The sequence below is a fragment of the Trachinotus anak genome, unplaced genomic scaffold, assembly GCF_046630095.1.
Source record: "Trachinotus anak isolate AG129_WGS33_773 ecotype Australia unplaced genomic scaffold, CSIRO_AGI_Tana_v1 ptg000003l, whole genome shotgun sequence".
NCBI lineage: Eukaryota > Metazoa > Chordata > Actinopteri > Carangiformes > Carangidae > Trachinotus > Trachinotus anak.
This window is the reverse complement of record NW_027273854.1, coordinates 1996498-2023190: the sequence shown is the minus strand read 5'-3', so window position 1 is coordinate 2023190 and position 26693 is coordinate 1996498. Positions and strand designations below refer to the sequence as shown.

Genomic DNA, 26693 nt, shown 5'->3' with positions numbered 1-26693 from the left:
CCAAAGGGAAGCTTTGACACATCAGCTGGCTGGTTCTGACAACAAGCCAGTGTCCACTGAATGATTGTGGAGGACACTGAGGGCTAAGGGACACCTTCCTTTTGGTCACCGGAGACCGTCACGCACACTCCAGTCTGAAGCAGTGCAGCGGCCAGTGCCAAAACTAATGGCAGTAAAACACCAAGGGCTGGCCTGACGGGTTGAGTGATGGACCAACCTGGCCAAGCCTTGGTTAAGGGACACTGGGGTGCAGGACTTAGCTGGAGGAGGCAGAACAAGTGCGAGAGACAAACAGTATCTTTCAAAGCACAGCCTGGGTCTCATCTATGGTGGTGGTTGTCCCTACAATAAAAGCCAGTAAAATACAGTCCTATCATGTGGGCTGGTGTGTAAGTCATATATCACCGGGTTCCACCATTCTCTTCCCAGACACTGGTTGTCGTCAGGGTGAAAGTGAGAGGCAACTGTCATTGCTGCTGTGCCCACTGTCATCTCGCTTGCAGCTGAATCAAAGGGACAAATTACATCCCCCCGCAAACGTTTGGACTGATGTCAAAGTGGGGCAGCGTGGTAATTTCAGCATTATCTCCCAAGTGTCCGTGCTTTTCTCTGTCAAGGGCGACGTGGAGCAGGGCCAGCCCCTGATGTGACCCTGCCTGCACGGACAGCTCCAGAGGGACGGCTAATCCCTTTATCTTCTGCCGCTCCTCTTATCTCTCACATGGTGATGGCTGGGAGGAACCGGCTCCACTCAGGCCTGCACAGACCCCCCTGGGGCAGGCAGGGATACCCCAGCCAAACCCTCTGAGTGTACACAAACACACAAAAAACAGGAGAGAGGAGGAACGAGGTAGCAAGGAGGAGGAGGGAGGGCTGCAGAAGACGAGCCACCTCAAAAACCCAGACAAATCTAAAGGAAGAAATGACCTAACTTGACACGGGACACTGAGCCCGGGTCTGCCTCTTTGCCAAAGTCTGAGATCATAGGAAGAGAGAAGAGAGAGAGGAGGGAGGAGCTGAGGGGGTTTTAAATTTTGTTGTCGGGTTTCTTGGCACAGCAGACAGAGACCTAATCGACACCGGCTTGGCAGTGTGGCTGGGAGAATGCTGGGGGCTGAGGAGATCACGTTTTTGTCTCCGGGGCTGGGCTTTTTGTCTGTTTTACTTCTGTTTCATCTAAGCAGGCAGGAAGAAAAAGCCAACTGTACTTACATAGATCTCTGCACCATAGAAGCCATCTTGGTACACAACCCTGTGAAATTAGAGAACAGGAGTGTCAGGTGATTTGGAGTAAATGCTGCCCTACTGAATCTCAGCCCTTCACGTTCTTCCTATCTCAACCGTTTGTAGGTCTGTGGGGTCAGCTCCTGGCAGCTTCAGTGTACTGTAGCACAAATAATGAATGACACATTAAAGCGAAAAGTGCAACTGTTTCACATCCCCGTCCAATTTTCTGCTCTGGTAAAATTGTTTGTCTTTCCAGTTGCTGCAGTGTTGTCAGGAGGGCTGGTGGTGGTGGTTGTGGTGGTGGTGGGGAGAGGAGGGCGGGACAAAAGAAGGCAGCGGAGGAGCTCCGTCACATGACTTCGCTATATAAATCAACCAGCTGCCATCGGTAGCAAAGGGCCCTGGAGTGGGAGGGAGGGGAAAGGGGACATGGGATTTCCAGTCCCCGGCTTCAGCGGAGAGTCTCTCTGCAGTAAGATGGATCCTGATCTAATCACAGATAGACAGCTATACTGGGCCCTCGGCCGGCCTCCGTCAGACCTCTCCCACGGCCACACAGACCACTGCTGATAAGAGACGAATGCGAGGCAGGGCTACACAAAGCCGGGAGATCAGCTAGGCCCTGGTCACAGTCCAGTGAGATCTGCCCAGTAATACGCTATCTCAGCTCTCTACAGCTCTCTACAGTTCTCCCTGTGGCTTTGTTAGTTCCCTCTTTGACAACAGACGTGTACATAAGGGTGGGCAGAGCTACGGCATGTACATACCTAGATACCTACAATGATTTTACCCCCCCCCCCCAAAGACCTCACTATGGTTATGCCCACTTTTATTTCTTAACAAACAGAACTACATTAATTACCTGTTTTTGTTATTTGACAGCTGAATGTGTGGTCTACTCAATAAAACTAAGACAAAACAATATATATTAACACTTGTCACCACACTCCCCTGACGGTGAAGAATCTTCAGACAGAAATGCAAATGCATGTGCACACAAACACAGTACATTCACACACTCCTACTACAGCCCGAACACAAGCGCTTTCTAGGTTCAGGTTAGAGATTTGATACTCACGCTCCGTAAGCTGGGATGGGTGGTGGCGGTGGGGCTGTGCGGAATGTGTTGTACACAGCCCGCCCCCGACCTCGCAAGTGGGCACCCCTATAGGCCACCGTAGCGCCTGTGGCAGGGTAGGGAAACCCTGTTACTGTGGAAAGAAAACACACGAGAGAAGAGAAAATGACTTTCAGAGAACATCCTCGACTTGGCATTGCTTACCTTATGACAGAATACATTAGAGAGAGACGTGTGGCACTGCTTTCCCTATGACAGAATGCATTATGGGGAAGACAAGGAAACAATAGATTTAATCTTTTCTAGGTGCGCCTCATCGAGCACTCTCCCCTTTCCCAGCTCGCTGCTTTGTGCCGTACTCAGCAAGGATCCACATTTGCTGTACGCATCCTTTCCTGATGCCTGGCGAGGGGCAGCCTTGAAGCATAGGCAGGTAATGGATGCAATACCACTAGTTTCGCACCACGGCTTTTGCATAGTTTAGACACAATGGGCTAGCAGTGAGGGGAACAGTGGGAGGGTGGACAGGGGAGAGGTAGAGGGCGTTTCTAGGTGTTGGCTAGAGACAAATGGGAGGTGAAGGTTGTTAAACAACCTTACTAGATATTCAGAACTTCCCCAGGGGGAAGTGGAGCAGATGGGCTGGATAGCCAAGGCCCAAACCTCAGTATGACCCCCCATCTCAAACCCCATCTGGGACCATCTTTAACCAATCACACAGCTACATATGTCCTCTGCTGATGGCTACTGGGTAGGTTGTGGTGAAAGGCTTGAGGGTGAGTAGTAAGAGTTGGTGTGATGGTGCAGTAAAATGTCCACAGTCACAGAGGACAGGAGATGTGATCCTCAGCTCTCTGCTTAACCTTCAATCAGTCCAGTGGCTGTCTGATTACAAGCTGTGAAGGTGCATACAAACACACCGATCTTGAGACATGATTAAGTTGGCCTCCTCTCTTCCAGCAATCGAAATTCCCTCACATCCCCCTTCTCTCTGTTCTTCACCCTCTCTCCCTCCCCCAACGCCTAGTCCATCACAGCACAGTCATCTCCATTATTCTTCATCCCCAGCAACGCCTCCTCATCACCCTCCCCTCACCTTATTCTTCTTTATTCATTTCCATGACATGTTTTGGGTGAATTCATCACAGACCACTTCAGTTTCTCCAATCAGAGATCACCCTGTGATGGGGAAGCGTGAAGCTCCTGGCTGGTGTTGTTGAGAGTGGAAGGGGAGGGGGGGGGTTCAGTCTGGGTGCGTTACACTGGTTAATAACATGTATTCACTGTGCCTCAGATGAACCTACGGCCACAAAGCAGACAGCAGACAGCCCCTCGCAATCGCAGATAAACTACACTGCAATGAAGATCCATGGTGGCTTGTATATACTCGGTGGCGTATACGTTTCTGCCTGGGGAGTCACGGAATGGTGTTACCGTGCCTGGTGCAGCGTTCAACCTGCAGGTGGACAAAACCAGTGAGCACCTTAATGAACGATGCACACCCTAGCCCCGCTGCTTCAATAAAGCTGACAAGGAGACAGATTAGTAGAGCTTTTAAAAACACAGAGAGCCAGGTTTAATGTCTTCTGCCATTAACATCACGCTCCATTAGTGGGTCCACACACATATTCAAACTCTGCGTCTCATTTGGCCAGGTAACGCCCACAGACGACCCCCCCCCCCCCCCCCCCCCCCCCCCCGCTTCCACACACCACCAAGGGCACTTTGTTTGCTGCCAACGTACCAATAGACTGCCTGGACTCGTAGGGTGCCCCCTTTCCCCCAAGTGATTTATAATGCTGACCTTGACATTTAAATTAGTCTCTTTTTTTGGAGCAGTGGACATCTGAGCGTAGTTGCTAAAGGGCAAAAACAATCCTCTTTGATAGTTTCCGAGGTGTGTGCGTTTTTTTTCCCTCCTTTTAACAAATCGCTACTATTTCCGGGCCCCAGAGAGTCCAATTGCTTCTTTCTTCCTATTTTGGAAATTTGCATGCAATATGCATGCACTGATGTATGTGAATGTAAACTCATAATGAGTTGGCGATAGGCTACACTGCTTCAATAATAACCCATAAATCAAAGGCAGTGTCACACCTTAGTAAGCCCGTGAAAAGCAACAACAGCCACGGTGTATGAGAGCACAAACCTGGTCTAGCCACCAAAGTCAAACACCTTTTCCGGGAGGGGGCTGGAGAAAATATGAGTTATGTGCTGGAGGGCGGCGGGGTCACGCTGCACCTCATATGTCATATGTGTCAACTTGAGAGAAGCTCAATACCTGCAGAGCCAGTTGGACCTGAGGTAATCCAGCTCTGTGCCAATGATGGGGTCATAACCGGCTCCCATAAAGAAAGATCTGATTTTCCACAAGGTTGATCTCTCTAATACGTCCTGCTCAAATACATCGGGCAATGAGCACTTAATCCACGCACTGGGGACCAAAAACAGCTTAATCTAATCAAGAGTCTGGAGCTTAATTATCCCCCTAACGTACACTCCAACAATGAGAGGATCTGTCCACATATATTAAGATGGCAATTAGCCTTTCTTTTCTGTCATTTACACAGCTGGTAGCTTTTCAGGAGTCCTCAACAAAACTCTACCTCAGTAGCAGAGAATATGAACTGGTGACTGAACAGCTGCTAATCCCCTGTCTCCTCAGGAATTAGGCTGCAGAGGAGAGTCTCTCTCTGTTAGCCTGGGGGACTGGCCATATAAAGGGTATTTTCTAAGTGGCAGCTGTCCATGATGCTGAAAACATCCAGCACAAGGAGTGAGTCAAAAAAGTTTGCCAGTTGTTTTAAGATGAGCTGCATGTGTTGCATACAGATTTTCTTTATTTGAATCAGTTTTTCATGTTTTGGTGAAATATAAATCTCCAATATAATATATAAGATACCAATGACTGTACATATATAATTGTAAACATTATATAAGGACACGTGTACATGTGTGACAAAGCCAATTAAATGGACCAAAACAAAGACAGATAGTTGTTATGTTAAAGATGGACAGACCTATATTTTTCCATTCAAGTGAATGGAAACAGATCCTGGGGTAAAAACACAGTAAAACAGGACAAAGGTGAGCACAGATACCGGATGCCCACCAGCTACTTCACACCATGAATTGTGCCACTGCCATGTTTTATTGCCAATCCCTCCATTTGACTGGGAACCCAATCACCTTGCTCCTCTTTCCTGGACCAAGACACCCCACACCCTCCCAGCAGGGCTCTGGGGGAGGTTTGGGTGTTAGGCGGCAACAGAGGACATGGACCCGGAGTTGGCGCCGCTTGCCTGTACCCTACCCACTACTCCCCAGCCCCCCTCCTCTATCAGTAGGAGGAGCCAATCTACCCTAGAAGAGGTTAAGAGTGGGGAGCCGGCGTGAGGCTCTCATCCGTCATTCTCCTGAATGGGTTTTGAGGACAATAAACCTGTAGCGCCAGGACGAATGGAGACGAAGTGTGCTGTCACTGAGCCAGGATTTATGGCTCCCAATTTTACTGATCTCCCGCACAGAAATGAGGACTGATAAACAGTGATTAATCGCCTTTATATCCCATTTTACTCCCACCAAAAGTATATTAACTGTAGCTATGATGATTTTCCTGGAACCTGATTCTTGTTTTTTCTTCGGGAGGGGAACAACATTACAGTCAAAAGCATGGTCAGTGTTGTTATTTTTTTCTTTTTTATCGCTAAAACGGCAGTTTGCTGCTCATTAGGGCGGTTTTGTTTCAAAAATGTATCTCTTATTTATGTTTCCCATCCTCCCAGCTGGCAAGCATATGTTGTCGTTTAGGCTTGGCAAACTCCAGCGCCATGTCAAGACGACTTGAAAAATTAGCAGCCAATAAATCACCCAGCCCCTCCTGCTTCCCCTGCCTGGAGTGGTGGACCACACTCCCTCTGATTTATGAGATGATTTGGGAAGTGTGTGTGTGTGCGTGAGTGTGAGAGGGTGTGTGTGTGAGTATAATATGGAGAAAGTGTACATGAAAGAGGCGACATGTATTAGTGTCTGTGTTCTACATAGGTTATCTATTTCAGTATCCTGGGGGGCTTTGGTCTGAGTGTGAAAACAGGGCAGGGGATGTTGGGATGCTGTGTGTGTATATAGGTCAACAGAATGATTGTTAATAAAAGTTAGACTTACTAAATGTCCAGATTTTTAATTTAGTGAAAATTCTACCTGAGCCGTGGCATAATTTATATGTTTGAGCACGTGCACAAACCCACAGAGGAGTGTGTGTATGTTTGTGTGTGTGTGCGTGTATATGTGTGTAATTATCAGGGGAAGATGTCAAAACCAAGGGAATGGTGGGGGGAGGAGGAGGAGGCAGGTGGGAGGCAGGGAGGGAGGCATGGAGGGGGTGAGGGGTTGGGATGAAATAAAAATGATAGATGACTGCTTTCTGTCATGGACAGTTATTTAGAGGTTCGCCGTAAAGCTGTCCGGGGAATGAACAGATTTTAGTCTAATGAGCAGAAAGGAAAGCCGTTAAAGTGGCGCGATGTGCTCAGCACTTCTTCCAAATGAAATAGTACCATTTCCCCCTCATTAAAATGCAAAGGGTTCATATAACATACAGCAATAAAGCTGGCATGTCGAGGCACAGAGAGATAGGGAAAACCCCACTGAGCTCATCTCATTCCTCCATTACTGAGACCAGAAGGAATAGCGGCCTTCGACAGGGTAGGTGCCAACAATATCGCTCACTCGATCTCCCTTATTCGGTTAGCTCTGTAAAAGTCAATCTGGCGCACTTGGCAAATCCATCCACAGCAGCAGCCTCCACAATCTGATAACAGTTGCAGGGGCGCTTGCTCTTGAAATCATTTTTTTCAGCTTTACAGTTGCACACCGTGCAAACAATGGCTCAGGCTCCTTCAGCCACTCACAGAGGCTTGGATCATCCACTGCTTATCTGGGCCGCGCTCAGATTCACTTTGATTTGAAGGGAATTTCATGTTCAGTAGGTTCAGGATGAACCTGATTGTAGAAATTCTGGGGTCAGATTGGGTTTGGCTGCAGCTGATAGTGGCCTCAGGTACACTGCGGTGCATGTGGTGGAGGGTAGAGAGAAAAAAACACTCAGAAATTCTGTGAGCTGAAGCTGTAGGTCTCTTACCGGCATACAGTTCAGGACCATAGACAGCTCCGACCACTGGATTCAGCTTCCAGCCTGGTGAACAAAGAAAGACTCTACTGACAACAGGAACTCAACGGAAATTCCATTTTTTTTAAGGTTTGTGATACATTTAACAACTTACCGTTCGTGTAAGGATTGGCCACTTTTTTGTTTGTCATCACTCGTGCTGTTGCATTGTTCACCTGTGCAAAGCAACAAAACACAGGGTCCGTGATTACCGAGCCTCACATTTACTGTCCAGATATCGAGGATGGGCCAAAAGCAGGCAGCAAACCAAGATGACACAAAGAGCGATTCATAAAGTAACAGATAAATAAATAAATGATTATGTAAATATGTTTTTAGCTCTATGGTGTGATTGAGTTTGGTTCAGCATTTCATGAATTTATTCATCGTTTCAATTCTCTTACACATTATTAAATTACTGGAAGGAGGGGGAAAGCATGCACCAATTACCCACAGGTATGAATAAAAAAAAGAACATCCCACAAAATCAGTAATTGGTTGGATAAACAAATGGATTCCAAAAGAAAAACACAGACAGTGCTTTGATTTTCTTCTATTGACCTGATGAGAATGACTGAGTGGGGGCTCGGCTCATGGTAAACATGAGCAGAATAAGAGCAGCCAGCACTAAACGATGGTGACGGGGGAATGCAGGCCTTCTCAGGTTTGACAGGAACCCAGAAGATGATAGCATGCATTCATTCTGCATTGTCAGGTGATGATGGACAGCTGGCGTGTCCAGGTTGACATATACGGATCCTGCATTCTACGGAGAACAAGTTATACGCACCATTATGCATGCATGCATCCAGGCACGCACACACACACACACACTCAGGGATGCAGATATCCACACACACACACACAGCAGCCACATGCTAATGCATTTGTTTTTCTGGAAGTTCAGGAGGCAGCAGGCAGGTAGTAGAAAATGATGGGAAATAGGGAAAAATGAAAGCACCTCAATTTTGCGTCCCTCTACGATTGTACCGTTTAGTTTCTCCCGTGCACGATCAGCATCTGTGCTTGTTTCAAAAGTTACAAACCCAAAGCCCTGTGAGCGCCACGTTAGCCACCGGTAGAGAGAAAGGAGGAGGGAAAAGGTTGGACACACATGTACACACATACACACACACACACAGACACAGAGGAAAAAGAGAGGGGAAGGGAGGAGAGAAGGAAAAGAGGTGAGAAGACAGGAGTAGGTGAGCAGCAGAGTCGAGTTGTAAGCAGCCAGATTAATTAGAGGCAGTTAGTGAGGCGTCAGGAAACAGCAAACAGAGAGATCCGAGGAGGAGAGGAGAACGGTGACATGACCTCACACAACAACACCAACAAACCTGCCTGCTTTACCCAATTAAACAGCACGGCACTGGTGCCATGGGTGAATGTCAGGAAGCAGCAGATGCAAAACACTGTGTTAGCTGCCATAATAGTCGTATAATTATCTACACAACTTCAGCAGCGCGGCCGCTCAAACGGCCCCCGACTCCCTTTGAAGACGTGGGCAACGGGGAAGGAATGAAGAGGAATTCTCCGAAGAGAGATGTTAACGTGATCTCTGACTATTTCTAATTCACTGCACTAATAAGTAGGACAGTTATAGAGGCAAAATTACACTGGCTCACTGATGCAAAAAAAAAAAAAGTGATTGGTGTCACTGCAAATACCATCGTCTGTGATAGAGAAGAGCGAGGATATTGACTTTAAACCCTGACCAAAATATACCCAACCTCTCATTTCCATCCCCCTCCCCCCAACTCTCTGTCTCCCTCACTCCCCTGGGGGGGTTTGTCACTTCCTTGAGTTATGTGGACTGGGATACTGGACCTGAGCTCTATAGCAGAAGCATTAAGATATGCTGGCCAAACAAGTCCCATTCCTTTGGTTTCTATATATACTTATAGAGGTATGGGCAGGAGAAGAAGGAGTGTGGCCGGCGCTGCCTGATAATTGCTTGAGGATGTAATACATGTGAGAGATGGCGAGCAATGTGATCTTGTATGCATACACAGGATCTCCGGGCTGCTATTCCTAGCATAAATAACACGGGACCTGTCCTTGGGGAAAGAGAGATAAAGAAATAAATTCAAAAAAGGAATTGAGGGCAAAATTAATCCTTTGGACATTCACCCGACTGTGGTTACCCCGTCTATCTTTTTTTTTTATCATGCACAAATAATTAGCTTACAAGAGGGGAGAGTGGAGCCACCATTTTTCAAAGGAGACAAACATATTGAATGCAAATTGCCAAAGCTTCATAGGAAATAGATTGTTTATTAATGGCCTGGTAGGTTCATTATATAGCACACAGGGTGCGGGAGAAGAGAGAGAGAGGCATCATGGGTAATGGCTTTGTAGGGCACAAACAATAAATGCTTGTTACGGCGGAGGAGGCAGGTTTATCCGGTGCTCAATCTTGTCTGGCAGAGGGGGCTGAGTGCAGCAGCGTCACTTGGTTCCAGGGCTCCCTGCATGCCTGTGTACGAGCCCCAACTACTCCCAGGTATGAATGGGAATCAATAGTATTCATGCCTCAACACCCAGCCGGGGAGCCTGTCTCCTTTATGAATGGAAAGCTGTGGAGCTTAGTGCACTCTATTAAATGAACAGCTGGATGAGTAGCACTCGGCTGTTCACACCTCCGCAGGCTTCACCTGTCCATGGTAGGTGGTTCGGAGACTGATACTGCAGCAACACAACAGCGCTGCGGACATTTTTCAGCTGGCTTGTTGGCGTTCTTGGTTTAGAAGTTCACATCAGCCTTGAGATGTAAAGTAAAATTTAAATTATATACAATATTTTTGATTTTCTGTACAACCTTTTCTAAACTATGGACTGTTTATATTTTATTAATGCCAACTCAACCACAGTATCGTGTGTGCAAAGCCACAGCCTGATATATCTCAGTTCTCTGCTGTAGAGCTCCATTGTTGTCCAAACACTATTAAAAACACATCAGTGAGCCACACTGTTGCACTGGGTGACATTTTACTTCATTATCATGAACACACACACACACTGTAGTTTATTTTGACTCCATCCCACACACACACCGTCCTGCTGCTGGAATTACTTACCGGAGCACCAAATGTGGATTAATCCACTGCAGACAAAAGCAACAACGCCAGCACTGTTTAGACAGTGACCAGCTATTTCAGGAAAACACTGAGCCTTTTTTAAAACACTCATCTGTTTACCTGTGACCCAGTTCTGAACATTCACATCCTCAGGAGGAAACAACGGGTTTTGGGACTGAGTCATGGACGGAGTTGTGAAGTGAAAAAGTACAGGGAGATGAACTGAAACACTGAGGGTTGGGATTTGTTGGCAATAAGGAAACGATAGAATAATGCCAACCTCATCCTTTTTACTGGCTCCTTTAAAACCATTAAGTAAATGAGCTTGGATGTGAGCCTTCAATAAATGTGCAAAAACTTCCATTTAGCGAGCAGATGACGTCCTGTTAGTCCAAGGCTTGAAAGACAAGGCAATAGTAATATTAGCCTCCAAATTTCTTTCAACCAAACTACATTTATTTTCAAAACCTCCCAGTGGACATTATTATCATCCTGACTTATATTCTATTTAAAACAAAAATGATAAAACCTGAATAATGTATAATCTTCTTAATCAACACCCAGGCTTCAAAGAGGACCAGGTGCCTAAATAAGTGGTTTCAGTTCCATAAACTGGAGGACCTGCAGCCTGCTTGTGGATTAAGTGAATTGTGGAACAGCTCAATAATGAATTGATTGACAGGGCTAATGATTCACAACTTGGGTTAGAGCTGCAACAACAAAAACAATGGGGAGGGAGGGAGAACGAGAAAGAGAGGCACGGTGGATGCAGCTCTCCAGGACCAGGCTTAGAGACCACTACTCTCAGCCAATGTACACACCACACTAATGCCATCATTAGGAAACAGAGGAAGTACATGGTAATGAAGCAGCTGGCGTTCTAGTTCACTTACCTTGGATCCTCGCTCATTAAAGATAATCTCCACATCTAAAATCTTTCCAAATTGCTGCGGAGAGAAAAGAGAAAAGAGAAGAGCAGGGCAGAGACGGAGTTAGAAAGCCTCATTGGCGGTGAATTCATGAGAAGGACGACTGGAAAAAGAAAAACCATTAAGACAATATGGAAATGTTACTTTTGTGAGGAAATGGTGGTCAATTTGCATTTGTTAGCTCGGCAAACAGTTCTAGAAGCTCGCTGGCGTGCTTTAAAAAGAGAACTCAGAGTCGCCGCTTTAATGCGTTTCTGTATTTCTATCAATCCTATAAGGAACGAGATCAGAGGATCTATAAAAACACTGGATCTTTGGTTTCGTAACAGCATTTCTGATGTTTGTTTCCTGTTTTGTCTGGAGATACGGATCCACCTCCACGATGACCTGGGGGAAGCTCACCGTCGAGCAGATAACTGCGCCCTGAGAGTTTGGTGGATCAGGTCTCGACTGTACCTTCCTCTGTCTCCTCTATTGTTAATTCTCTCTTCCTCTCTTTGTTTGTGTGCTCTCACAGTCAACAGGACCTAAGGGCCGGTCCCCGGGGGTTAACATGCTCTAGCCTTTCGATTTAACAGGCCTGCCTTTGGATCATTAGAAAACAGAGGAATGAAAGTAAACTGTAAGTTCCTCTAATGAGTGGAGCGAGAGCGACTTTTAATTGCTGTCTACAATGGCCGTATTATTTCATTAAAAGTAATTACCCCGTCAAGCGGTCCGCGTCGCCTTCATTCCGGCACAACAGGGAAGAAATGGGCCTTCCATGTGGTCGACGTTCAATGGGAATGGATGGATCGCCACTAATAGGGGTTAGGAGGAGCTGGCTATTATCTGGCTTGTGCTTGAGGAGCTGAGGGTTTATGGGTTAGCGAAAAACATATGTCCCCCCCACTTGAAAGGGTAATGCAGTGACCACAGCGCACCAAGTTAAAAAAGAGATAGTTATTTAAAACCTCCTCAGTTTCAGCAGGATGCATCTGCTCCCCTATATGTCTGTTCTTTACATTCAAATCCACACATCTGCCTCATGTGGCGCTCAGCTCCACTGATTTGAATGGGAGGCGTTGGCTCGATCACACACACACACACACACACACACAGGCATTTACATCCCAGCGTGATGCCCCTTTCTCGCCTGAGATGACAATGCTTCCCCCATGCAATGTGCAGATGCTAATTGTTTTAACCGAGCGTAATGGGTTTGTGGCGTCGATTAATTAGTTTCAGAGGAAGTCGTCTTTGTGGATTTCCACATGGCGCTGGGGACTGCTCGCTGCTCACCAGTGATCTCATGCACTTCTATCCCCACCCACCCACTCTCTCTCACACACACACACACACACACACATATATAGAAACAGCTGCATCAGCAGCACCAATAAACAATAGCTTCAATGGGAGGAGTCTCCAGAGGGAAGACAAGGGAGAAACTGACATCATTAAAGAGGCTGCAGTCGGGTCCATGCATCCACAGACTATAAAAACAACTCGATATCAATATGAAGGTAAAATCAAAAAAAAAAGTTAAACCTATACCAGTGGCTTTACATGTTTTATGCCATTTATATTTTTACATTACAGCTGATCATGCTGCTACTTTTGAGACAGTTTTTTCCCACCGCTCCAGGTATACGTTGCTTTCCATTCATTCCTGTTTTCTTATGGCTTCCATTACATTATTGTTATTAAGGAAATACTATGGAGTCTTTCCAAACCATGCTGCACTTAAAACACATTACAGAGAAACAGAAATTGGATTACAGAAGTCAAGCAGGTTTCAGCAGTGTTGCATTTACACAGAAATGTACAGAAACCAACGGCTGCCTGGAGTAGTAGCAAAAAAATACATCAAAAAATGTAAAAACTGCACAGCATGCATACAAAGAAGTTAAAATATCAAGTACTCATGACTTGCAGTTTAGAAGCTAAAACTTGCAAACACACTGGTGAGGACTTGCTGCCTTTTTTCCTAAATTATGATACACAGTGTTTCCTCTGCCTTAAGCCTCCTTGTGCAGAAGCAACAAACAAGATCAAGGCCACTGTGCCTCCACCTTTGATTAGCTTGAATATCTTAAAGCTCTTAAGAAACCTATAATTACGCTGCAGCAGCGCTGTGTATTCAAACAGCAGCGTGCCAGTGTGGAGCATGTTCAGGCGCAGTAGTCAGTGTGACAGCGGGGGGGGGGCAGAGGTCCTGATTGCTCTGGGAAATGCTGCGAGAGCCCTTAGATGCACCGAGAGAAGCTCTGCTAAAGAACCCAGTCGCATAAACAAGGGCACCCTCAAGTAGCGCAGCATGGGTGCTGCGCGGGGCTCGCCAGCACTTGCAGTGTTTTCATTTCCCCCCTACACTAGCTAACGCTCAGAGATCACAGTTTCTAATTACTGATTAAGGTCCGCTGTGGTCGTCCTAATGAGCCCTTCATTTGGCGCCTCGTTAAAGGCTCACAGGTTTCCCCATGCCCGTAACACTGTGGCGTGCGGGGTGAATCTCAGGCCCTCCCTCTTGTTTTAGGGCGCTCGCTCCACAGCGTTCTACTGCTGTTGAAGCCTTTGCGTGCCGTCACCACAGAGGGTTTGTCCGTGCTGTGTGGGAGCAGATGGAGCTCCTGGCGGGGCTTAGCCTTCTCTAGGGGCCCGTGCTGCACCTCCACTCTCTCCTCCTCGGTCTTCCCTCCTGCATGTCTGTGGGTTTCACTCATGCGTAACAGTAATGGCGTATTGAGCCGGTGGCGCTCCAGAAGCCATTAGAGCTAGAGGGATGAAGCTTTCCACACACTGATCACACAAAGGCCCATTGTGGAGGCCATGTCAGAGGGTGGAGCAGACCAGCTATCTCCTTGCCAAGCACTACCCAGGACAATCAATCCCACAATCCTCTACTATGCCAACCACCGAGAAGGGAAGGGGGGGCATGTAACAGGAAGGAATGGGCAACACGTGGGTGAGAGGTTGATTGAGGGGGACTGGGTGGGCTGCGATCAATTTTGTATCGTATATCTGCATGCGCCGGGCCAGGCACACAAAGCCTCCGAGCTAATTACTGAGGCGATTTGGATTCCACACGACCTGCACCAGAGCTGGGAACAATAAAGCCAACAATCAGAGGGAGAGAGAGAGAGCAGCCATGTTGTCTGCGATTTATAAAGCCACAGCCAGGGCTGTAATTAATATCATCAGCTGGATGTTGTCTTCATAACGATGAGAATTAACGCCTCTGGGTTCTAATGGTCCAATTAGTGCATAACATTTAAAGTACATTTTTGGCCATCGTCTCCATTCAGATCCATTATCGTTATTGAATTTGGGATGTTTGGTTCAATTCTTATTGAGGCTTTTGTGAGACACAAGGGTGAGCTGTTGAAATATTCATCGCCTCATTAATTGGGCAAGACGCAGAGAAAAAGAGAGAATTTCTGTTGGGGACCTCTGGTGTGCTGATATGTGATATGACTGCTTCTGTCTGCAGCTGACTGTGTGTGTGTGTAACCTCTGAACAGGTGAGCGGGAAAAATAATTTCCTCAGACCCACTTTCAGCAGATGATTTAATATTCAATGATGTTATTTTAAAGTTATAATCTATAACTTTTCCACAACAAAATGTCTAAAAACAACAATGTTATACATGTTGTTTAGTTGTGTTCTTACATTATCGCCAATGGTTCCAGAAATCTGTGATTTTATTCACATCCGTTTCATTTGGTTGCCTGTTAGTGATGTCATATCCCCTATGCTCATGTGTTGGTGTCGTGGTTCCTACCAGAAGCTCAAAATGGACTTTTATCCAGTTTTAAGTCACTTCATTTGTTCAATGAACTTTTTACACCTTGGTTGTTTTCAACTATATATTTTGAAGGATTTTAAATTATCACAGAAAAAAGCCAAACAAATGTTAGACAGCTCAGCTCCCAGCTGCTTTGAGACGTCTGTGTCTGCTGAAGAGCGTCGGTGAATCATTGATTTTTTAAGTGACACTGCTTTATTTGTTGTTTCTACTGGTTTTAATCCCCTGGTTTGTTGGTTACGGAGCAGAGGAGACCTCTGTGGATAATATGACTGTCGGTAAAAACCTCCTGAACGTCTGGTTCATAAGTTATCAAACAAACAATAGAAACAAAGGCTGTAGCTCCAGGTAAAAACCTCCTGAACCACTGACACTGAAGGAATCCAAACTCAGACCCATGATCCCACGCTATTTCATGACGCCGTCTTTTGTCATTGTTTTCATTTCGAGACCCTGAGCAGCAGAAGTTACACACTGTGTGTTTTAGAAGATTTTCCACATTCAGAACAAAACAGTTTCTCTGTTTCCTATTTCTATCCACCATTCTTATTGTTAATAATGAAAGAACACTCATCAAGTTCAAGTTAATTACTAATAACTACATTAATTATTAATTGGGGACACGTATCTAAGTAGAAGTTTTGACAGGGCAGAGGACAGAGACGAACAGTGAAATCATTACTGTTCAGGGTTGTGTATCTGTCTGCAGCACTGTGGGTTTTTCTCACACATCAGCACCTGATTGTGACTGACTGAGCTGTTTTCCTCCACTTTTCCTGACTCGTAAAAACTCACAAGGCTTTTTTTTTTCTCCTGACAGTGTAGTTACCAGATGACGGTTCAAGCATCGGCCACTCTCATTAAATATGTGGCCTGTGCTGTGTGATTTGGCCCCCACTGCTGGTTTTTAATGAAGGTTAATAAGCCAAAAAAAGGTCATAAAATGTAATAATAATTTGTTCTGATGTTAGTGAGGAGTTCTTTGTGTCAGGCAGGGTGGGGCGTCTCTACTAACCTTACCTTCAGATAAAGTGGTTCAGATTGTCTTTAAAACATCTATAACATGTTGTTAGTTCACAACCTGTCTGATTACCGGAAGACTTTTTTGTCATGTGCAGTGCAGCGCTACCATAACCCACAGATTTATTTTGTAACAGAGTTTTCCTCTGAGATACTCACCCCAAACATTTGCCGAAGGTCGGGGTCCCGGAAGCGGAAGGGAATGTTGGAGACATGTAACCTTTTGGGCTGCTGCTTCTCTGAAGAGTCTGAGTGCTGGAGCTGGAGCTGCTGAGAGCCCTCTGTTTGCGTCACATCATCTGTCTGCCGGAGGGAAACAAACAGAAAAGACACAAGCTGCTCATTAGCTGCTACAGTCTACTGTACCTCCCGGTCCTCAAGTACAGGGAGGGGTGGGTGTGGGGGGTTGAAACAGGGGGGTGGCGGGGTGCAGGGTGGGGTTGGGGAGGCCTGGCTGACTAACTTACTCAGCGTCTGCCATTTTTCAATCTGGTGAGAAAGCCAAAGCGATAAACAGCCGATGACTTATAGTGTCAAACCTGAGGTTGTGCATTACAAATCCACTTATTAATCTCTTGCACTTAGCTCTTGAGCAACAGGGAAGATTGAAGGTGCTGACAAAAAGGCGTGGATATAGATCCCACAGAGCCCTGACATGTCTAGACTAAAGACACATTATTGGTGACGTTTGCACACAGGCATCAGAGTGCGAGGCCCACAGCCCTCAGCGTTGTTGTTTCCATCATTATGAGAATGCTATGCTGACATTTCTATATAAATGACGTGTCTGATGTCCATGACAAATTCACTTGTTTCTCCCTGTGACACCCGTGATTGATTTCACTGAGGGTTCTGGTGGCTTGTCTGTTTAGATGGACCTTGTTTTTGTAGCAGTTTCGTTTTTCTGATGTATTTTCTGTGGGTAAAACCTCATTGGTCAACAGCATAGTTTATCCTCCCTTTTATGCTCTGTCGTGGGACAAGTCTATCTGCACCAGTTCTCTTTTAAAAATTGGTTGTTTGAGTGTATTTCAAAATGCATTGAACTGTTACACAAATTGCTGACAGTTTTCTGACCTGTCGTCTCTGTGATTAAGGGCTGGTTCAATTTTAAGCCACTAAAGCTGTTCAGTTAAACAAATACTTCAGCATTCTGGACACATCGATATCAATCACTGTATGAGTGTTAAAGGTCCCATATTTTAGACTATTCCAGTGTTTATTTTGAATTTTGAGGTCATGGCTGAGGGCAGTGACTGCTTTGTTGTGACATCACAAAGTTCCAGAAGTCCTGACGGCTGGTTTTAAGGCTCAGTTCCTGAATACAGGCTGTGTGCATTTCTCTGTGCACTGAGGCTTTGATACCTCCACATCTACCTTTATACTATATGGCCTATAAGGATGGAACTAGAGCCAGGAGGTAATTAACCTAGCTTAGCATAAAGCCTGGAGGGAGACAGCTAGTCTGGCTGTGTCCAGAGTTAAAAAACATGCCTACCAACATATTCTCACGCTCACTAATTAACACACATCTCACACAAACACAGATATAAATGACACTTTGTGGTTTTAGCTAAGTTTTGTGCCGATCAACAGCAGGGTGCAGTGACTTTTTGTCGTCACAGTGATGTTGCCAGGTTTGGTACTACTGCTCCTGAGACTTATTATATAAGACTAATAACTTAATATATCTGGCAACCCACGCTGAGGCTGGAGACGCTGCACAGAAGCACAGAACAGATGAACAATCTGTTGCACTGTAGCACCTAAACACCACCAACTGGCATTTACTAAATAAATAAATAAATCAAACAAGATGCACCCAGTTATTGGTCAGCTTTATAGGTGATGGTGGGCGTATCTGAACCTTGGAGAGATCGAGTCCTGGCTACGCTGACTGCTGGCAGGAGACAGGAGTTGCACTGCAAAGATGTGGTGTCGAAGTCAGACATGAAACCTTTTGCCTTATTTCCTCCCTGAAAATCTATAACTGCATCGCACCACTTTCACCTTTGTCTCCGCGAGAGGACAGAAGGTTGCTCTCATAGCCGTCCACAAGAGGTCACTCATCAGGAAACCATGCACAAAGTTAGTTTAATGCATTTGAACACAGAGCCAGTGCTGTGGTTCTGCTGGTGGGGGGGTGCAGTCTCTATTCTGCAAATAGTAAGCAAATAATAAAAATGAACAAAAATGAACTGTGATTTAGTGCCGGTGACTGTGGGAAGGGGCTAAATAAAGAAACACAACGAGGAGGGGAGGATGGGAAACAGCAGAGTGGAATATATACTGAGCACAAAAGCTGTTTGAACGTGATATGTAAACTGCAAGGTCTCCTGGGAAGTGCTCTCTGAGCACGGCAAACATGCTATACACTGGCTGGGCAGTCACACACAGAAACACTGACACAATCTTGTACTGAGATACAGACGTGAAAAGGGAGTAGGTAGCCGGAGTACAAATGGTTCAAATGACACACGCGCACACGTGCACACGTGCACACACGCCCATGTCCACACACACACACACACACACGCCCACGCCCACACACACACACACACACACACACTGATAACCCTCTCCCTGCTCTGCTCTGAGGCTGTCAGTCGGCTGCAGGCCTCTCTTAGTGATACATTTCCCACCATTTAGGAAATGGGGTAGGGATTTATTCATTATAATTCATCATCACAGTATTATCATTATCATCATGATCGTAATGATGATCGCCTTTATTATTCTCATTATCATAATCACAATCTCCACTGTAATGGCTGTCATTTATTTGGTTTTTATGGCCCATTCCGAGACGGTGACATACATTGTTAACAGTGACAGTTGTTTGATTCAAGGTCCCACTTTGTCTCCCTTGCAGCCATCCAGGTAGGGCAGGTTGGTGGCAGCTTCCTAAGTCCCGCCTGAGTTTGACGGTGCCCAGACCAGAGGTTAACAAGTGGCGAAGGACACGGGAGCCGGAAAATGCAGTGAGCCGGCCGGCTGGTAAGGAGTGGATTTGTGACAGAGAGAGACGGGCGGAGGGGTCTTAACTCTGCCGTGTCCTCGCTCGCTGGAGGTTAATAGCCTGAGTAGCCATGTTGGGCCCTGGGGGTGACACATTGCAGACAGATGCTGGGACCGTGGAGGGTGACAAGGTACCAGAGCCCCACAGGTCAATCTGTTTCATCGGTCACACATGACACTATCGACCTTTAGCGTATGTTGCTAGACTACTGAGCACCACTGTCCTCCAGCTCTGTCTGTCTGGCTTTTTATCACGGCAGGCGCAGTTGCATGTTTGCAAACATCCAGATTAACTTTCCGTCTGCACTCAGACAGGCCGGCAGCGCGCTGACATCAGGGGCAAATACACATACGGAGAACACAAATGCTGAATTGCTGACTCCCAAGCACCCCAGACTGCATCCTACTAACTCAATAACTCGGAGTGTCACTGAGATCCGGGATGCCTGCCTCCGCACGCCGCTCCCGAGGCTCCAACCTGCCTGCCTGGTTGTGAAATGGTGGCGTTGCAGTGGAAAATAATTACCTCCGTATTACCATAGGAGGCCACCTTCAGTGGCACTTTACTGTCCCGACAGCTGCTGTCACAGGGAGGAGGAGGAGGAGGAGGTGGGATGCAAAACACACCGTCACCGCCAAAGCCAGCAAACCAGAGAGTGAGAGAGCTGTCAACTCCGGCAACTCTCCGGCTTCCTGCTCAGTCATTTCTCTAAAAGACTCCCTTGCTGTTATTTGCAAATCGCCTGCAAAGTGCTCTGCTCAGCACTTTCCCCCTCCTCGCAGAGTGGCATTACAAGAGCATAATTGAAACTATCTGATTGGAATGCTGCCAAGCAGGTAGATTACATCCGATTAAATGGGGGGAGGGGGGTGGGAGGGGATACTGAATCTTCGCTCACAAGAATTATAATGCCTGAGCTTTAATTTATTATTTTCCTCTCCCGCTGCTCCACTGTTTGTTTTGTTTTCCTAAAGAAGCTGCAAGTATATCCTCTCCATCACCTGAGACAGCAGGGGGTGTGAAGGGAGTGAGTGTGGAGCAGAGGCGCTGCCCCCACCCACTTCTCCCGATTCATTTAAAGTAGCAAACTGTGGAGGTGTAGGAGTCACTTTAGTCGTTCAGGGACAGTAAGAGTCCTGTTTAATTTCTGCACGGACAATGTTTGGTGATTGTCAGCTGGGTCACTTCTAAGGTTTGGATGGAAATGAAACTCTGGGACTTGAAAAGTATCAGAAGAAGTGCAGCCACCACTGATTCCTCCATTCTTCACTTCTGGGTGAATTCAGAAACTATGGTTTGTTCTCAGTTGTGACTGATGGGGTCATGGGTATTGTAGTGTAAAGAGCACAAGAAAACAAAAATGATTTCCCTAAATACATTTGAAACAATAGAAACTAATGGCCCGATCATGACCCTACAGTATCTTTCAGAAGTCTGGTGATTTTTTTAATACTAAACTAAATCTATCGAAACACTAAAACAACAATGAAACAATGAATGTAACGTACTAACAAGGCCTGGTATATCTTATCCCTCTGTGCCACTCTGTGACATGTTCCTTCATTACCATGAACACACACACAAACACTGTAGTTTGCTGTGACTCAGTCCCACATACACTATCCTGCTGGCCCAAATATTCACTAGAGCACCAAATGTGGATTAATCCGCAGCTAAAAACAGTCCCCAGCAAATGCACTGTTTCCCCCTGTGTTTGATAACAACTACCATATCCAGCTTTTCTTTTAAGGGAACTATTAAAAGCCTTTTTTCCTTTTTCAAAAATGAAACTGTATGTTTGTTTGCGGTGGAACTATTCTCTAAATACATGTTTCAGTCCATGTTTATTTTTTCTAAGGTTCCATATTGTATTAAGTGAGATTTTGATTTCCATATCTTTTTTTTATTATAAAGAAGGCCTAGGTTCTGTTTTAATACTATGAAAGTGTCAAAGTGCACAATCCACTGACAAAATGCACACAGCTAATATTTCAAGACTGAGCCTTAAAACAAGCTCTCAGTACTTTGTGATGTCACAACGAAACAGTCACGACCCTCAGCTATGCCCCCTGCCCACCTGCACCCACCATCCAACCTCGCAGGATTTGGTTTCTCTGTGTGTTTTTCTGAAATTGGATTTTTATTGGATCGCTCAGAAAACAGTCAGCCAATCAGAGGATCAGAGCCTCTCTTCTGATTGGCTGACTGAGATGTTGTTACTAGAGCTCCAGAGAAAGCCTGAGAGAGGAGATGTAAAACTACACTGAGATGGTTTTTAGTTCTTAAAACCACAAATATATCTTCTTATGTATAACAACACTTCAAAATAAAACACTAGAAAAGTGTAATATATGGGACCTTTGAATAAAAGGCGTAGGGGTAAGGATGTTAGAAAGTTAACATTGTTATTTTGGGCCTTATCCTTTAAATTATCCAGGAGAGTTTTAATGTTGACGAACACTGAGGAAATCTATAATATCTATGGAATGGTTATTTACAGTGGGGGAAAATCAGCGGCTTCTCCCACTTGCAGATAACACGGTCAGCCCCTTTTAATGGTGGCCTGCGTGCTGCCATCAGCGCCGCCTCTGAAAGCTACACCCTGGTGGAGTCTGAATCCCTTAAACACAGTTCATGAGAGATGAGTGTGTGTGTGTGTGTGTGTGTGTGTGTGTGTGTGTGTGTGTGTGCATGTGTGCGTAGTGAATGTTTGCATGTGTTCGCCCATGTTTTCAGCATGCCCTTGTGTGTTCGGGTGTGTGTGTGTCTCTATGTTATCACAGTCCCCCAGAATACCCTTTGGAGAGTCTTCATGCCGCTGACACGGGCTGTGAAAAATCTGGAATCGAGTGCTGCCCTAACGCCACTGCCTTAATTTGTTATCTGAAAAGAGAATGATTACTCATGAAATTCAACCAAACCTCAGACTATTTGAACTGAGCCAGATAACGAGCTCAGTTTTTTTTTCTCCAGCAGAGCTTCCTGGCAGCCCTCTGCAACCCTCATCTCTAAGGATTTGGAGAAAAGTTGGGGGCTGCCTCTCTTCCTCAAGTCGCCTGCTTTCAAGTCAGCTTGTTTGAACATGGCACAGAGCGAGGTCCCAGAGGTCTGGCTCTGGACAACGCCACCTTCCCAGTATAGACGGGGGACTGGTAGACACAGACAGAAACAGAGAGAGAAGTAAAGAGAGTCCCTGCGCCTCATTAAAACATACACTCTCTCCACTCTCTGCAGGGAATTCACACAGAATCCATACGTTTCACTGAATTTTCACTCTCTCTTGACTCTTTTTAAGTCTTTAAGTCGAGTAGATGTGCAGAGTAAAGCATCGTCGTGGGGAAGAGGAGCTGAGCACAGCAGAGTCGAGCCAAGGGAGGAGGGTGGGGGGAGGGTCGCAGCAAGTAGCTGATCTGCTCCCTCAATCTGTGTTTCTGCAGGGTGCCCTAATCAAAGGCACCCGGGCCCGTCTGTGGCACCCAGAGCAAACAGGCTGGGTCTGTCATTAAAGCTGGCGAACACAGCGGTGGGTGACACTACACCAGCGGCCCCCGAGGATTAGACTCTCTTGTTTACACCCCACTAATCTCATCTCTCCGTCCTCCCTGAGAAAAGATGGGTGGAATTGGGGGAGAGTGTGGATGCAGAGAATGAAGATGGAGGAAAGCGAGGACAGAGCAGGAGAGGAAGAGCATGAAGGAAGGCAAGGCGAGCTCTCATCTCTCCACGGCCACCATCTCTGGGCTTTCTTCACAGCGGGTGAGCAGATGAAATGAAATCAAATGCGAAATGGAGAGAGAGGGGAGACGGTGAGAGATGGAGAGTGTAGGAGTGGTGCACAGTGTCGGAGGGGGAAGGAGGAGGAGGAGGAGGGGGAGGCTGAACCTCCTGCCAAGTCTCTCCCCACTTTAAACTCGCTTGTGTGTCAGCCATTACTGTAAGTGCACCGCATAACCACGGAGCAGTTGGAGAGCGTCACACAAATCTTCAAATCAAACATTGCTACATTACAGGCCGATGATAATACTCCATGCAATTCTATTGCTGTGCTTGTGCCGTATAAGCACTTTCCTGCCGCCAAATGTTCGGAGCTGTACAGTAATTGTGAGGCTGGGAAAATGGAGTTATTAACAGTGTTCTTTATGAGTGACCCAGATCTCTCTCAGGAGGGCCGTGGCCTCGCCGTGACCTCTCTCAGCAGGTGTTTTCATGCTAAAGCAGAAAAGAAGGTCTGAAGGTCTTATTTTTTTCATCTCTGCCAGCATTATCCATCTTTCTAGACATGTCTCTAAAGTTTGGAGCTAAGTCGTCCTCCCTTTTATCTACATCTGCCTCTTGTGAAGGTAAATCCCAGGTCAAGGAATCTCATATAAGAGTATCTGTACACAGGAATGAAATGTATAATGCATAATTTAGAATTTCACTCACTTCCAAGCTAAACGAGCAGCATTGCCAGGGGTTTGTTTTCCACTCAGACTGCCTATGCTTTCAACATATGCACTTTTATGATGAGGTGAAAAGGAGTGTAAAAAGAAGAAGAATCAGGCCCCGGCATAGTGATGAAGAGGATAAAATCTTATGTTTGGATGAGAGTCTCAAACATTTGGATGAAATTATAGACGACTGGCTGAACAGTGGTTTAGATTCTGGTTGAACAGTGAGTCTCTCTTTAGCTTCTTTAACTGTGACCAAAATCAAAACAAAAGAAATTTGGGAGGGGGAAAGGTGTGTCCTCCTTTCAAAGTCCTGAATCAGTCATGTTGACAGCATGTCAAATCTTCTTCGCGCAAATAAATATAACAGCTCAGGTTTCCATGTTTTTTCAGGGAGCCTCACACGGCTCCTCAGAAACGCACTTTCATTTCATCAGCACATCTTCAATCAAATTCACCTCCATCGCCAAGGACCACGCTCTGCCATCCAAGTCTGCTGCTGCTCACTAATGTGCAGTATTGTAACTCTCACTGTGTTTGGCTCTAACTCTCAACCCTCACTTTTTTTTATTAGGAAAGGTCATTTTTGTGTTTGCGATGCAGAAAACGTCCAAATTGCCAAGTGAAATAAAAAAGGACAAATGACTTGGCACCAGACGAGCACAGTAAGAATCTGGGGTTGGGGCTTTGATGTACTCCATCACAGCACTAGTGGTGAAACTGCAAGATTTACACATGCAGCTCTGGGTAAACACAATAAAGCTACAAGCTTTAGGTTCAGAAAGACAATTAAAAACTGAAATATATGTTACACTGACACAGAGGAATTCTACTTGCATGTTAAGTCAAATTATTTTGTAGCATCTCTTGCAGTAATCTGTTTATATCTTATATACATTTGTGTTTTGGCACAAAATAGAAAATGGACAAACTTCTTCCAGCACATGAAAGTTGCGTTGTGGTGGAAACTTTCCTCAGTCACACAAAGCAAATCAGGGAGAAGAAAACAGTAGCAACATGGGACCTTTAACAGTATAATATATCTGACACAGTCTTATAGAAAAAAAAGAGGTAAAAAAAGATAATATTAATATATTTTACTTGCTGACAGTCTGCTGAGAACAGTGTTTGCAGATGGTGGAGGACACTGACCGGTGCGGTCGTGGTGGCGGTGATTGTGGGCGTGCTGTTGTCAGTGCCAGCCGGCTCGCTGTGCGTCTGTGTGGGCGTGTAGAGGGTCATGGCGTGCTCGGGAACCCGGCTCTGCCCGGTGTAGTCCTGTGTTGGAAGCGGGTGTGGTGCCCCAAACTCTGCAGGAATACCATTCTGTGGGGGAGGTGGGTACTGGGCTGGGGTGTACGGCTGGGCCATCGCTTCTGGGGGGTTAGTGGCCTCTTGGTTACCCTGTGAGAGAAACACAACAGCAGGCGAAGGGTTAGAACTAGAGTTGAGATTGAATTTAAAGTACATTGTTTGAGTTTTACAACCAGCATTAAAGACGTGCGAGTTGGACGGCAACTGGGGAGACTTGTCCTGCAGACCAACGAAGTCGGGGGAAGCAGCTATCATATCACGTCTCAGCTCAGATTAGGGAATTCCTTGATCATCGCTAATGAACACAGTTTATGTTGTAGAGCATGGCTCGCTGTTGGAGGGGCAAGAGTCAGGGGGAATCTCAATTGCACTTGTGGCAAAGCACAAGAGGAAAGATCAATTAATTGATAAAATTTTGATTAGGGCTTTTGATTTCAGAGACAGGTCTGTTAAACTAGCAGCTGCTCCCTCTCCAAGCTCCACTTTCCACTTTTAACACCAACCTCTCCCTCGCTTTATGAGCCTTTTCCTGCTCACCTCCCCTTCCTTTGTTTCTATCATTTGGAATACAGGGGCAAAAATGATACCAGAGTTTTGATAACAGTACTCTTCTGTTGTTTTTTGTACCTATTTGAAATCTCAAATGCACCAAGAACCTTGGCAAATTATTGTGTCCAAAACTTGCAAATTTCTTATTTAACTCAAGAAAGGCTAAGAAGCATTTGTTGATTTATGTCAGCACCCAAAATAAGTTTGATACCAAGCCGTGTCTTATTAATAAAACTCTCATTCTTCCATATGCTTCCAGAACACACAGTATATTTTATCCACACCACATATGTTTTTCAGTCTCTGCCCCAACCTAAGTGATAGATAGACCTTTTCAACAAAGCTGTTCCACAGACCCTTTGTCTCATGTGGATGCTTGAGATGATGAGCTGCAGAAATAATGGACTTTTCTGGCTGGTGCACATTGTTAAACTCAGTAATGGCTGGACTACAGAAGTGCATGTCTTATTGTTGCGAAGCACAAGGCTCTGCAAATCCAGACTAATGAGCAGAACAGTAAGATCAGTGCTGCTGTAGTGGATATCCATCCCAACATTAAAAACACAGAGGGAAAAGGTGAGACAATAACACCAAAATCCAATAACACCCCCTGCAAATACCCTCAATCAAATTTAAAGATACAGATCATGCGAGCCCAACGCATAACTCTTTCGATAAGAGAGGAAAAGGAAAAAGCACACAATAGCAGCCAGAAGTAAGGGTTTATGATTGGAGAAAAACAATAACAGTAAACAGATAGAGAAGTTTCTGTCTCTTCCTTTACAAGCTGGCTGGGGATGGTGAGATAGGAGATAAATGTGTTTTATTCTTTTTTTTTTTGCTGCTGTGGTGTTTGGCCTGCAGATTTCCACAGAAAGCTCTATCTGGGCAGGAGGAGGCTGTAGTTTTAATGAGAGAGCTGAGCAACACGATGCTGTAAATGTAGTGGAAATAATTCTACTCTTGACGTGTTGGCAAACAAACCTCAGCATAAACTGTGCTCTGCCAATTACGGAAATGCTCCATTATCTAAATTAAAAAAGAGTGAAGCCTTGAGAGGGGAGAGGGATTGACCAGCCTCCTGCAGCCTCT

At 45.7% G+C, this 26693-nt stretch overlaps 1 protein-coding gene across 6 annotated transcripts in view; it reads right to left on the bottom strand.

The window, feature by feature from the left end:
* The window catches only part of LOC139610748 (RNA binding protein fox-1 homolog 3-like), a 471093-nt gene that overhangs the window by 11888 nt on the left and 432512 nt on the right, over positions 1–26693 (bottom strand). For 2 of the 6 annotated variants that reach the window (XM_071465099.1, XM_071465102.1), the window contains 8 exons: positions 24891–25142; positions 16449–16592; positions 11446–11499; positions 8434–8526; positions 7588–7648; positions 7446–7499; positions 2306–2438; positions 1213–1252 (listed from right to left, as the gene is read on the bottom strand). In XM_071465099.1, the coding sequence (XP_071321200.1) occupies positions 1213–1252; positions 2306–2438; positions 7446–7499; positions 7588–7648; positions 8434–8526; positions 11446–11499; positions 16449–16592; positions 24891–25142 (831 nt within the window). Of the gene's footprint in view, positions 1–1212; positions 1253–2305; positions 2439–7445; positions 7500–7587; positions 7649–8433; positions 8527–11445; positions 11500–16448; positions 16593–24839; positions 25143–26693 lie in introns of all 6 variants that reach the window. The other 4 variants (XM_071465105.1, XM_071465100.1, XM_071465101.1 and 1 more) reach the window with 3 other exon arrangements.